This window comes from Ostrinia nubilalis, chromosome 21, assembly GCF_963855985.1.
Source record: "Ostrinia nubilalis chromosome 21, ilOstNubi1.1, whole genome shotgun sequence".
Taxonomy (NCBI): domain Eukaryota; kingdom Metazoa; phylum Arthropoda; class Insecta; order Lepidoptera; family Crambidae; genus Ostrinia; species Ostrinia nubilalis.
The window spans coordinates 357,758-370,874 of NC_087108.1; the positions used below are offsets into that span (position 1 = coordinate 357,758).

A 13,117-nucleotide genomic window follows, 5' to 3' on the forward strand; every position below is an offset into this window, starting at 1 on the left:
ATGTTGCGTTTAGTTTATTTTTTGCAGTATTTGTTATTTAACAATATATTTTTTGGATTATATTTCATGCCAAGTACGAGAGGTTCTTATTTGAAAATAATTTGATAACGCGCGTGTCCAAATAATGGACCCAATTTATTGTTTTGTTTTTAATTTGCAAGCAAAACGCTAGTGGATTAGCTGACTGTCAACTTTACATCTATGATCTGTCACTGTCAAGTGTCAGCTGTCTGTCTTGTACTTATCTACTTTAGTTTTTATCGGCTCATCCAATTTTCAGGTGTTTAAAGTTATAATGGCACTGAGAAGAGCGTTTTACAAATTGGCTAGCAGCGGGGGATCTTCCCGTAACGTTTACAGGGTCCGAACGCTGAGCACACAGAACGCGCACAAGGAAAATGATGGACAATCATCAAAACAAACTCATTTTGGTTTCCAGTCAGTGGATGAGGAAGAGAAGTGGAAAAAAGGTAGGAAAGTCCCTTACCTTCAAAGCTAAAAACTGCAACTTTTATGCTAGACGTTACTTAGTTTTCGTCTTGGTCTTATTAGTACCTAACCTCAAAACATAACTATTTGGATTAAACATTCCAAATAGTTATGTTTTAAGTTTGAATTATATTTTATTCAGCATGTGAAGTCCCTAGAATTTTTATGCAAATCTAAATATGCGGTTAACGAGTTGACTACTAATTGTTTTCAGTGCATGAAGTGTTTGAAACAGTAGCGGAGAAGTATGACGTGATGAACGATGCGATGTCGTTCGGCATCCACCGGATCTGGAAGGACATCTTCATGAACCGCCTCGCTCCCACACACGGCACCAAGCTCCTCGACATGGCGGGAGGCACTGGTAAGTTTTTAAAAAACCAACTTGGCCAATGAGGCTTTGTTTAGGATATTTTTAGGTCAATCTTGTGGCTATTTGATACAGGAATTTAAGCAAATATTTACATGGTGTTCACATGAAAATATTTGCTAATAAAGAGGGTAGTTACGGAAGTCCAGTAAGAAGATATTGTGTGTGGTCATTAATGTGAACCAGTTTTGAAAGCAAGTTTCTAAGTTTTAGATTTTTTTTAATTAAACATAAAATTCTTTATTTACAGTGAGTGAGTGAGTACAAACTTACTTTCTCTCTCTCCACTTTCGTCGGCCGCTGTCTGAAAATTAGCGTCCAGGCATTAGCTTGTGACACATGCTGAGACGGAGACCTTTTGCTGCTGCAACTCTGCTTACATTATTTCTTTTCTAATTGTTTTTTTTTTTTTTTATTTTGAATGTGCATGTTAAATATTGAATTATGTAATCTTGTTGAACAATGTATGTGACTTTGTGTGCAGCAAATAAATGTTTACTTACTTACTTGTTTCTAATAGATTGATTTACATATTCCAGGTGACATCACATTCCGGTACATCAACTACTTGAAGAACCTGGGCCCGCCTCCTGCCAGCAAGGAGAGCAGCGTCACCGTTTGTGACATCAACCAAGCCATGCTGGATGTGGGCAAACTCAGGGCACAGAGGTAAGAACACAGATGTGCAGAATTCTTGTGAGTGAAACTTTCTTGATTGAATAATTGTGTGGAACTTCTTGAATCATTATTTGATTTACACATGACAGCACATCAGGTTACCCATTTTTGTTGCAAACTCGCTCCTATTAAAACTGCACAAGAACCCACAGTGGTTATGTTGACATGCAATCCTATGTATTATTATTATTATTCTGTCTAATGGCTTCAATGGTGCGAATTTACAGCACACTGGTTTTTACTTTATTTTTGATTTTTAAAATAATGACTGGCAACTAGTGCTGACTGAGTTTGTTCCGGCGTTTCTTCTCAGCACTTGCCATAATAATATGTTTGTCTCAAAGTGCTGGCAGGGCCAAAAAAATAAGGAGACATGTAAAGTGCTCCATAAAAAGGCTACCTTTCTTTTTTATTTTATTTGTTTTGATGTTCATAAGTGTCAAAATGTTAATCAGAGGTGCAATTGTGTAAAGTAATCGTTATCATTTGACAGTTCATAACGTACGATTATTCTGTCAAACGCTTTGTTTAACTGACTTTATCGTACGTTATGAACTGTCAAATGATTACGATTGCTTTACACAATTCCACTTCTGAAACTGAATAAAATAATTTTGATTTTAATTTTGAAGTCTTGAGATTCGAGGTAGGTAGGTATAATTTTATCACTGTTATATTTTGAATTTGTGGAGTTTCATCCTAGCTCCATGTTGATGCTTTCCAATGGACTGATGATTGTCCAGACAGGGCTACACGAAGGAGTCCTGCGGCGTGGAGGTTAGCTGGGCGTGCGGCGACGCGGAGAAGCTCGCGCTGCCCGACGAGGCCTTCACGGCGTATACCATCGCGTTCGGCATCAGGAACTGCACCCACATCGATAAGGTAAGCTAATAAGCGCGCTTGTTACTTTACGCTAAAGGACTTTGTACGCGCTAGTGACCCTAAGGCCCAGAACAGACGGTGAAACGCAACTGCAACGAAACTGCAAATGCTAGTTACTTTTGAGTTGCATCTAAGTTTCTGCCATAGCGTCCGTTGAGAGACCACACATGACGCGACCAGTTTGAAACTTTCAGTTTCATTCATCAGAATCGTTAGAAAGTTGCAGTTTCGTTTCTTCCCCGTCTGTTCTGGGCCTAAGATGAGTGCAAGTGATAACCTAACCCTACAATCGTTTTTGCGTTCACCAGTTGGCTATCAAGTGACAGTACCTTACTCGCAACTGGGGATCGCAAATGAGGCCGTCAGCGCAAAAGTGGCCTAAGCTTAACATATTAGTATGGAGCCTAAACTTGGTTAGGCCACTTTTATACTGCTTCGTAGGCAAAAACAATGCGCGCAAAAAGAATGTTTACAACGACCCACCTCTTTACTAAGGGTGAAACTAGGGATAGGCCGCTTTAGCATCAAAATTTATTTGGTTTTGAATAAATTGCAATAGATAAGTATGAATATGTAAAATTTGGGTTAGGCCACTTTTGCGCTGACGGCTTCAAATACGGTTGCCCCATTGGTTAACTTATTTGTTGATAATTATTTAAGCAAATTGATGTCTATTTATTATTGTAAGTACCTAGTGTGTTGTGTTGTTGAATAATTAAGTATGTATTATATTTCATTCATGACAATATCGCTGGTTTCTTAGGTGCTTGAGGAAGCATATCGGGTGCTGGCGCCGGGCGGGCGCTTCATGTGCCTGGAGTTCAGCCACATCCCCAACGACACGCTGCAGTGGTCAGTATAAACTTTTGTAAGTCACTAAATACCTATTTTAATCTAATTTAAACACTGGAAGGTCACTATAGTCTGGTCGCCGAGCACGTAGAAATTCTTCCAATGACCCCAAGGTACCCATCCTTCTCGCTCGCGCGTAATTATATTGCTGTCGCGACTGTGCGACGCGCGCCCGCAGTGAGTGTGCGAGCGCGACAGCAACATAATTACGTGCTCGAAGACCGGGCTTTAGTACAGTTCCATTCTCGTTTGAAGTGATATCTCGGACTCCTATATTCTTCAGATTGAAGACGGCTATCTTCCGTGACTACTCAACCTTCACTGGTTGTGTTTCAATGGAGGCCAAGCTTCAGCTGGCTATACAGGAGTTGCGGTGGTGGGCCAAGTCGTACGAAGGGGGTAGATGAAACTAGATAAGCGCCATTGACCACCGGGGTAGTAAACGCCACCTATTAGTGCCACCCACCACCCCGCTGGCTCGAAGGGGGCAGATGGGAATAGAAGCGTATACAGTAGAATCTCGATTATCCGGACTCATTCTTCAAGGTTTCTAATCAAAGTCAAAGTCAAAATTTCTTTATTTGTTTAGACTAATAAATAGTTCTTACAAATCGTCATATGCTCTTAAGGAGCCTCTACATGTCTCATAATCTTTTTACCCTACCAGCGCTTCGAGACCAACATTTGGCAAGTGCTGAGAAGAAGCGCCGCAACAAACTCAGTCACCACTGTCTGCCGGTTAATATAAATAAATAGAAATAGTAGTAGTAGGTACATTCGATTCAGGAGCAGTTCACTGAATTTACCATGCATTCTTGTATGGTGTATCATAAGAATGGGTATACAAGATTGCGTGGTATATTAAACAAGGTAGTGACACAAAATATAACAGAAGACAAACTCCATACTAAACGCGCTCGAGCCACGCACACATAGACACCGCTCTAGCAAGACTGTCTTGGACGAATGCGAGCGCGACGTGGCGCGAGCGCGACAGACGTTCGCCACACGTTCGCTGTGGTTCGCTTGAGTCACGCGCCGGTCAACCGCCTGTGTTATTATATATTGTTTTGCGAAATTGACGAAAATGAGTGAACAGAAAAAGTCGTATTATAATTGTTCGGTATTTGGTTGCTTTAACTCATAATTAAATACCGAATTTTCATTTTTTAAATTACCAGTTGATTCGGGGAGGTAAGTAAGTTATTTATTTGAATTTCAATTGAAATTGAAAGCCAACTCAATTATTAGGAATATCGAATTGTTTTAGAGAGGTTTTAGGAATTATTGGATAACTAGCTTTTGCCCGCGGCTTCACCCGCGTGAAATTTAGTTTGTCACAGATCGTCATAAATTATAGCCTATATGTTATTCAGGGTTATAAACAACAATACTGTAAAGTCACATCAAAATCCGTTCAGTAGTTTTTGCGTGAAAGAGCAACAAACATCCAGACATCCAAACTTTCGCATTTATAATATTAGTTGGATAATAGTGTCAACCACTCAACTAAATACTACTTCCTTCTCGTGTATTTGTTTGCAAACTATTACTATAATAACGTACTAAATATAAATAAGTATACGTGGATATCTGTTATTGTCTTTCTTGCATAGTATTAAGAGTAACATTTTTCTATCATAACGAAATAAACGCAACACATGACAGACAACCCTAGCGCGACGGCCGAGCGTGCGAGCGAGAGAGGTATGCAAAGCGAGGTACATACATGAGTTTACCTTCTGTTATATTTTGTGGTAGTGACGTGCTAATATCTAGACTTACATATTAAGGTACTAGTAGAAATGACTCGCATACATAAATTTGAATAACTTGGATTGACCAGTCCCCGAAAGCAGCGCCTGTTCACAGACATGACGAGTGAACCAGCCATCGCTTCACTCGACCATATTAGAGGGAATGTAACGACCCGCCTCACTACGCCACCACCCCAGAGACATTTTAGTGAGAATGACAATGCCAAGTTATCTCTTTAAAAAAAAACTAATAATAAAGCTAAGTAACAGTCCAGATTGAGAAGCATGACACTATAACATTTGAGAAATTATTATTAGTTTATACAATATTACTTTTCATTTTAATTCTTTTCAGTGCGAGCATGAGAGGACCATAATCCTACTCCCAGGATGACTTATCATTAAGAAAATCTCGAGTTGTATAATAGGCTTTTTTAAGCATGTGATCTTTAACTATACCTTTAAATTTATTATACGGTAGCTCTTTATATTTATCAGGGACTTTGTTATAAAAATGGATACCTTGTCCCATAAAAGTGGCAAACACTTTATTAAGTCTAAAAGCGGGTATAGCCAATTTATTTTTATTTCTAGTGTTAATTTGGTGAATATCACTTTTCTTTTTGAATTCGTTAATATTTTGTTGAATAAATAGAATACAGTTTAAGATGTATTGTGAAGTAATTACCGATTTAGGGTCTGGACTAGGGGTTGCAATCGAATATTCGAATTTAGATTCCGAATTTAAAAACTAAAAAACTCATTAAAACTCATTAAAAAAAATAAACAGAAAAGATAGAACGAAGACGACTTAGTGTTTGTAAATGTGGTCGGAGGCATCAAATACATATCACCAACTAAAAGAACTAGTCATTGATGCTTCCGACTTCATTGGTGAACACAAAGTTGTCTTGCGAAACCAAGGTTCCAAATTACCTGAAAGAGACAACTATTGTGCAAAGTCAGCTAACGATGCTGAAGACGGCGGACGGTAACGTCAACAAAAGCGGAGGTTCTGGGTGAGATCGAAAAGATTTATGGACAGCTACATACCTCCAAACCTGTTAATAACTCCGCAACAGATGTAAGAGCTAGGTTAACGCGACACTATAAACGGGACTATTCCCACCTCTCGTTCCCACCACTGCAACTCCTGTGTAGCCAGGATCTACAGCTTGACCGCCACAAAAACCCAACCAATGAAGGTCAAGTTTGTCCCGGGGGAAAGTTAAACTGTCATTGGACCCGCAACGAAATTAATCAGAAGAACATAGGAGGAGTTCGAAATTAAGGTTCGACTTCCCTCCATTGCAAAGCGGATGACAGGTGACAAACAAAGGTTTAAAACCTTTAAGAAAAAGATTATGCACCACGGACAATAAATTAAATTAAGGGGGCCTATCTTATGAGCAATTAGCAACTACCTGCCAATAATATTTTTCACAAAATCGCTTAAAAGCACGGAAATTTTTCCTTGTCGCGACAAGATCGGTGTAATAAATTGCGGAAACAGATGTATGTTGTATTGAATTAAGCATTATATCACGTTCATGTTTCCAAAGATCACACTCCCACAAGATATGATGGGCAGACTGCTCATGACTGACATCATCAGTGGAACACTCGCAAAAAGGAGACGGAACTAGTTTGAATTCGTGAAGTTTATGTTTAAAGTTGCCATGTCCCGTGAGGAACTGCGACGAGCAATGGTCGATTTCTAACCATCGCCTAGTTAGACGTTCGCGTACATTCGGGAAGAATTTATATAAGTGACGTCCTTTGACTGACGTATCCCACGCGCGACACTATACCAAAGACATCCCGTATATCAGCCTATACGAGATTGATTAGGAAGGCTCTCAAACAGCTAAAGAACAGCAAGGCATCGAGTGATGACGGAATAACCTGAGAGCTTCTGAACGCGGGTGGAATACCGAAACTCGTTCCGTCTTACTCTAAGGAACAACGCCAGAGGCATGGGATAGAAGCGTGGTGATGCTTTTCTTAGACTATGAGAAGGCCTTTGATTCGATTGATACTTAGGCAGTGCTGCAGTCTCTTTAGCGGTGCCGTATTGACTATCGGTATATCGAGATGCCGAAATGCCTGTACAGAAACGCTACTATGTCGAGCCGAGTACAGGAGCAGAGCACGAGGGCGATTCCTCTGCAGCGAGGCGTGAGGCAGAGAGATGTTATATCTCCGAAACCATTTCAAGCTGTTTGAATGGAAAGGATTAGGCATAATTACCTTTCAATAGCGAATACATCACTCAGCTTCGGTTTGCTGACGATATTGTGGTCATGGCAGAATCGCTTGAAGACCTCGGCACAATACTCGAAGACCTTAATCGAGTCTCTCAACAGGCAGGCCTTCGGATGAACATGGACAAAACGAAGCTTAGGTCCAACGTCCATGTTTCGGTTGGAGCTCGATTCTCGAGACTGTTGTGCTGTGTTGACAAGTATGTCTTCCTCTGACAAACGATTCGGCAAGGTAGATTAAATTTCGAGAAAAAGGTAAATCGTCGAATCCAACTCGGCTGGGCAGCGTTCAGGAAACTATACAACATCTTTTCGTCTAAACACCTCAGTGCCTAAAGACGAAATTCTTCAATCAGTGTGTTACCTCTACCAGTGATGGCACACGGCTCGGAAACGTGCTCTTACAATAGGCTTTATAAGGCTTTATAAGCTCAAAATTGCACAGCGTGCTATGGGGAGGGCTATGCTCAGTGTTTCTTTACGAGATTGAATCAGAAATGAGGAGATCCGTAAACGAACTAAAGTCGCTGACATAGCCCGACGGATTAGCAAGCAGAAGTGGCAATAGGCAGATCACATAGTACGCTGAAATGATGGCCGATGGGGTAGCAAGGTTCTGAAGTGGAGACCACGTACCAAAAAGCGCAGCGTGGGACGTTCACCCACAAAGGTGGACCGAAGACTTCATATAGGTAGCGGGAAGGCGCTGGATACAGGCCGCTGCCAACCAGTCATTGTGGAGGTCATTGGGAGAGGCCTATGTTCAGCAGTGGACTTCCTATGGCTGAAATGATGATGATGATGAGAATTTTATAACTCTTTTAAAAACTATATTGTTAAATAGTTAAAATATAGTTCCTAAAGCAATAAAACCAGCAATAAAACATTGATAATTTAAGTACTTTTTTTTTTTTTTCAAAGTATTCGAATAATATTCGAATATCACTGAAAAAATATTCGAATATTCGAAATAGAAAACTATCGAATATTTGCAATCTCTAGTCTGGACCCATAAAAACGGAAGACGCCGCCACCGTAACACGGTACGGACGTCGTCTTAGTTCATTGTTAAAAGAACCTCGCAACCTGAAGAAAGCCTATAACCAAGCCTCCAAGTCTTGCAAAAAAGCGTTACGCAGGGCTCGCTACGACCATATTGGACGCATTGGCACCAAACTTGCTTCATACCCAGCCGGGTCCAAAGCGTTTTGGTCCCTTGCCAAGGCCATCCAATCCAACTTCTGTCGCCCCAGCCTGCCACCACTGCTGAAACCTGATGGCTCACTGGCTCACTCTGCTGAGGAAAAAGCGAACCTTTTTGCCACCCTGTTCGCTGATAACTCGCGTCTTGACGTTGTAGGCAAAATACCACCCTCATTACCACCTGCCTCTACCACCATGCGTGAGGTCCGCATACGGCAGAGAGAGGTTTTAAATGTCTTGCGTTCTCTTGACATAAATAAAGCCAGTGGACCCGACGGAATTCCAGCAATAGTCCTGCGTAACTGTGCGCCGGAGTTGTCTCCTATTCTGACACGCCTGTATCGACTCTCACTTGAGACTGGACTAGTCCCTAGATCATGGAAGCTTGCAAACGTACAGCCCGTACCTAAAAAGGGCAGTCGTGCTGACCCAACAAATTATAGACCCATCTCTGTTACGTCCATACTCTGCAAGATAATGGAACGTGTCCTCAATGGCCGACTCCTGTCATACCTTGAAGAAAATGACCTACTTAGCGACCGTCAGTATGGGTTTCGGTATGGTCGTTCTACAGGCGATCTTCTCGTGTATGCCACACACTTATGGAGCGAGGCCATTGAGAAACACGGAGAAGCCCTTGCCGTTTCACTGGACGTATCAAAGGCGTTTGACAGAGTCTGGCACGGCAGCCTAATAAACAAGCTTCCATCTTTTGGAATCCCTGCTGGCTTATGCAAATGGATCTCCGATTTCCTTGTGGGACGATCAATAAGAGTAGTCCTTGAGGGCTACACTTCTAGTCACCAATCTATTGACGCTGGCGTCCCTCAAGGATCGGTGCTGTCTGCAACACTGTTTCTACTGCACATCAATGATCTGCTCAAACCCGGTACCTTTGGGTATGCAGATGACACAACAGTGACAGCCAAATATCTTTCCAGCGCAAAAGCCAGCGGGCGTGAGGTCGAGTCTTGTCGTGAGTCCCTTATCGAACGCTTAAATTTGGCCCTTCAGGATGTCTCTGATTGGGGCGATGCCAATCTGGTCCAATTTAACGCGTCCAAAACACAGGCGTGTCTGTTCTCCGCCAAACGAAGTCCATTTCGTCTGGCTCCAACATTCCGAGGTGTGCCTGTTAAAATCACCGAGCGACTCCAACTTTTGGGTATCGAAATGTCCAGCAAGTTGAACTTTGGCGAGTACATCGAATCCATAGCGAAAACTGCTGCCAAAAAACTTGGTATCCTCTCGAGGGCAAGGCAGTACTTCTCCAATAAGCAAAGGCTGCAGTTATATAAAGCACAGATCCGACCTTGCATGGAATACTGCTGCCACCTCTGGGACGGCTCTGCCAAGAAATATTTGGCTGCTTTGGATTCGGTGGAAAGGCGTGCCAGGAGACTAATCGACAGCCCGACCCTTGTTGAAGCGTCGCTCCAGGAACTTGACCACCGCCGTAAAGTTGCTTCTCTAACGGTTTTCTACAGGCTACACTTCGGAGAATGTGCGAAGGAATTATATAACTTAATTCCACCAGCCCCTTTCCATCACCGGGGAACCAGACGCAGGCTGGCGTACCATCCCTACATTGTCGACATTCCACCAGCTCGCACTAAGCGTTTCGACGACTCCTTTATAATGCGAACAGCTAGGGACTGGAATTCGCTGCCTGCTGCTGTATTTCCTAAACACTATAATCCGGGCGTTTTCAAGGCGAGAGTGAATAGGCACTTACAGGGCAGATATGTACCATCCTAGACTGCATCTCACTTAACACCAGGTGCGATTGCGGTCAAATACCTGCCTTGTCTAGCATAAAAAAAAAAAAAAAAAAAAAAAAAAAAAAAAAAAAAAAAAAAAAAAAGAAATGGATTCATCCAATGGTCTTAAATTTAGATTTTTAGAGTAAAATGATGTATTGAAAACCCTTTCTATCGAAAAAAGTTAATCATTGTTTGATTTTACTTTGAAATCGATTATCCGGATTTTCGGATCGGGTTTCTACTGTAAATAGATAGACACTAGACACCTACTTCTAAGGTCATAATAGTAATCCTATAAATGTGTATGTTGCAGGGTGTACGACCAGTACTCGTTCCAAGTGATCCCGGTGCTGGGCCAGCTGATCGCCGGCCAGTGGCGCCCGTACCAGTACCTCGTCGAGAGCATCCGCCAGTTCCCCAACCAGGTATCTATGGCTCTGACCCCTAACTAGGCGCAGACCACAGACTTGGTTGACCGATAGTTGGACACGATTCTAATTTGTATGAAAAATCGGCCGATACCAAATCGGCGTAATGTGCGCACTTTCATACATCTCAGTACTGATTTTACAGCCCGACCGAACTATCGGTCAACTAAAGTCGGTGGTCTGCGCCTAAGCTAAATTACTTTGACATCGTCGATTAAGTAAGTTGACTTGAATGAGGGTTTCTTTATTGCGCTCATTAGTGGCGCCACTGGCGAGTGATAACCTCACACTCGACTGTGGCGCCATCTCGCCATCTAGCGTTTCGCCGCTCACCAGTTTGGCGCCACTGGCGAGTGATAACCTCTGACTCACACTCGACTGTGGTGCCATCTAGCTCTTACCGCTCACCAGTTGGCGCCACTGGCGAGTGATAACCCCTGACTCACACTCGACTGTGGCGCCACCTAGCGATTCACTGCTCACTAGTTGGCCGCTCAGTGTGAAGCGGTGATGCGCTAGGTGGCGCCATAGTCTAGTGTGAGGTTATCATTCGCCAATGGCGCCAACTGGTGAGCAGTGAAGCACTAGGCGGCGCCAGTCTAGTGTGAGGTCATCATTCGCCAGTGGCGCCAACTGGTGAGCAGTGAAGCACTAGGTGGCGCCACAGTAGAGTATGAGTTTTATCACTCGCAGTGGCGCCAACTGGTGAGCAGTGAAGCACTAGGCGGCGCCAGTCTAGTGTGAGGTCATCATTCGCCAGTGGCGCCAACTGGTGAGCAGTGAAGCACTAGGTGGCGCCACAGTAGAGTATGAGATTTATCACTCGCAGTGGCGCCAACTGGTGAGCAGTGAAGCACTAGGTGGCGATGGCGCCACAGTAGAGTATGAGTTTATCACTCGCCAGTGGCGCCAACTGGTGAGCAGTGAATCACTAGGTGGCGCCACAGTAGAGTATGAGTTTATCACTCGCCAGTGGCGCCAACTGGTGAGTAGTGAAGCACTAGGTGGCGGTGGCGCCACAGTAGAGTATGAGTTTATCACTCGCAGTGGCGCCAACTGGTGAGCAGTGAAGCACTAGGTGGCGCCACAGTAGAGTATGAGTTTATCACTCGCCAGTGGCGCCAACTGGTGAGCGGTGAAACGCTAGGTGGCGCCACAGTAGAGTATGAGTTTATCACTCGCAGTGGCGCCAACTGGTGAGCAGTGAAGCGCTAGGTGGCGCCACAGTCTAGTACGAGGTTATTACTCGCCAATGGCGCCAACTGGTAAACGCAATAAACCCTCATTTATTGACAGAGAATTTTTATTACTTTTCCGAATTTTTTTGGGAACATCATAATAGCATAGTATGGCGGTTATCACACTGCGCCGCGCTCCGCCGCGGAGCGCGTGATTTCATATAAAAAATCCCGCGTACAGACGCGTTGTCAGTGTGTTGTGCCGCGCGTGTTTTCTATACAAACTGAGGTACTTGCATACAATGATTAAATCTGCCGTCCCGCGTACCGCGGCGGAGCGCGGCGCAGTGTGATAATCGCCTCTGTTGTATATTTCCCAGGAGAAGTTCAAAGGCTTGATCGAGGACGCGGGCTTCCGGCAGGTCACGTACGAGAACCTCACCTTCGGCACCTGCGCCGTCCACTCGGGCTTCAAGATATAGCCCCCCCCCCCCCCCCCCCCCCCTAGTCAACTTAGGTAGGAACGGTCTTGTAGGAAAATAGACTTAAGCCCGTTTTCACCATCAATCCCTAATTTTTAAGTGACCCCTTTGAAAACAAAATTCCTGTTATGTGTTATACCATAGGGGTCACTTAAAAATTAGGGATTGATGGTGAAAACGTGCATTAAGACCGTGGTGAAAATGTGCATTAAGCCCGTTTTCACCATCAATCCTTAATTTCTAAGTGAACAGAAATTTTATCATAAGGGTCACTTAAAAAAATAGGGATTGATGGTGAAAATGGGCATTAGAATGAGATGTCATCAGATAAGTCTTCGAATTAATAGTTTTAAAACAAAAATATATTTATTTATAGGTTAATGCCTATTTTCCTACAAAATCGGTTTAGTTGTTACGGTTTACAATAAAACAAAAACGAATAGTTCAGTGTTTTTATTAAGTCCATCAAACTGTGTTGGTCTTTGGAATGCTGATCCAGTACCTAAATTACATTTCCACTCATTAAAAACTATGATATGACGCCGCACTACGAGGCATCTTACAAATTCATTATTTTTACATTTGTGATTTACTTTGAGTCTAATTTATTACGTTACGCATATATATTTTTTAATCATTTTCTCTCTTATTGCATCCTGATAATGTTTACATTTACATTCACACTAATCGAAAATATCTATGTCAACAGTAAAAAGTATCCTTCGTCCGTCTCATTCACGCGTTTTCTCACAACGAATGAAAGCTCTTAAG

General features: G+C 42.9%; 1 protein-coding gene across 1 annotated transcript; it reads left to right on the plus strand.

Moving 5' to 3' along the window:
- Positions 1-231: 231 nt before the first annotated feature.
- On the plus strand, positions 232-12,788 carry LOC135082025 (2-methoxy-6-polyprenyl-1,4-benzoquinol methylase, mitochondrial). Its single transcript, XM_063976777.1, has 7 exons — positions 232-470; positions 704-853; positions 1,399-1,528; positions 2,281-2,419; positions 3,183-3,271; positions 10,572-10,683; positions 12,245-12,788. The coding sequence occupies exons 1-7, from the start codon at positions 296-298 to the stop codon at positions 12,344-12,346; spliced, it is 897 nt and encodes a 298-aa protein (XP_063832847.1). The 5' UTR covers positions 232-295; the 3' UTR covers positions 12,347-12,788.
- The last annotated feature ends 329 nt before the right edge of the window (positions 12,789-13,117 follow it).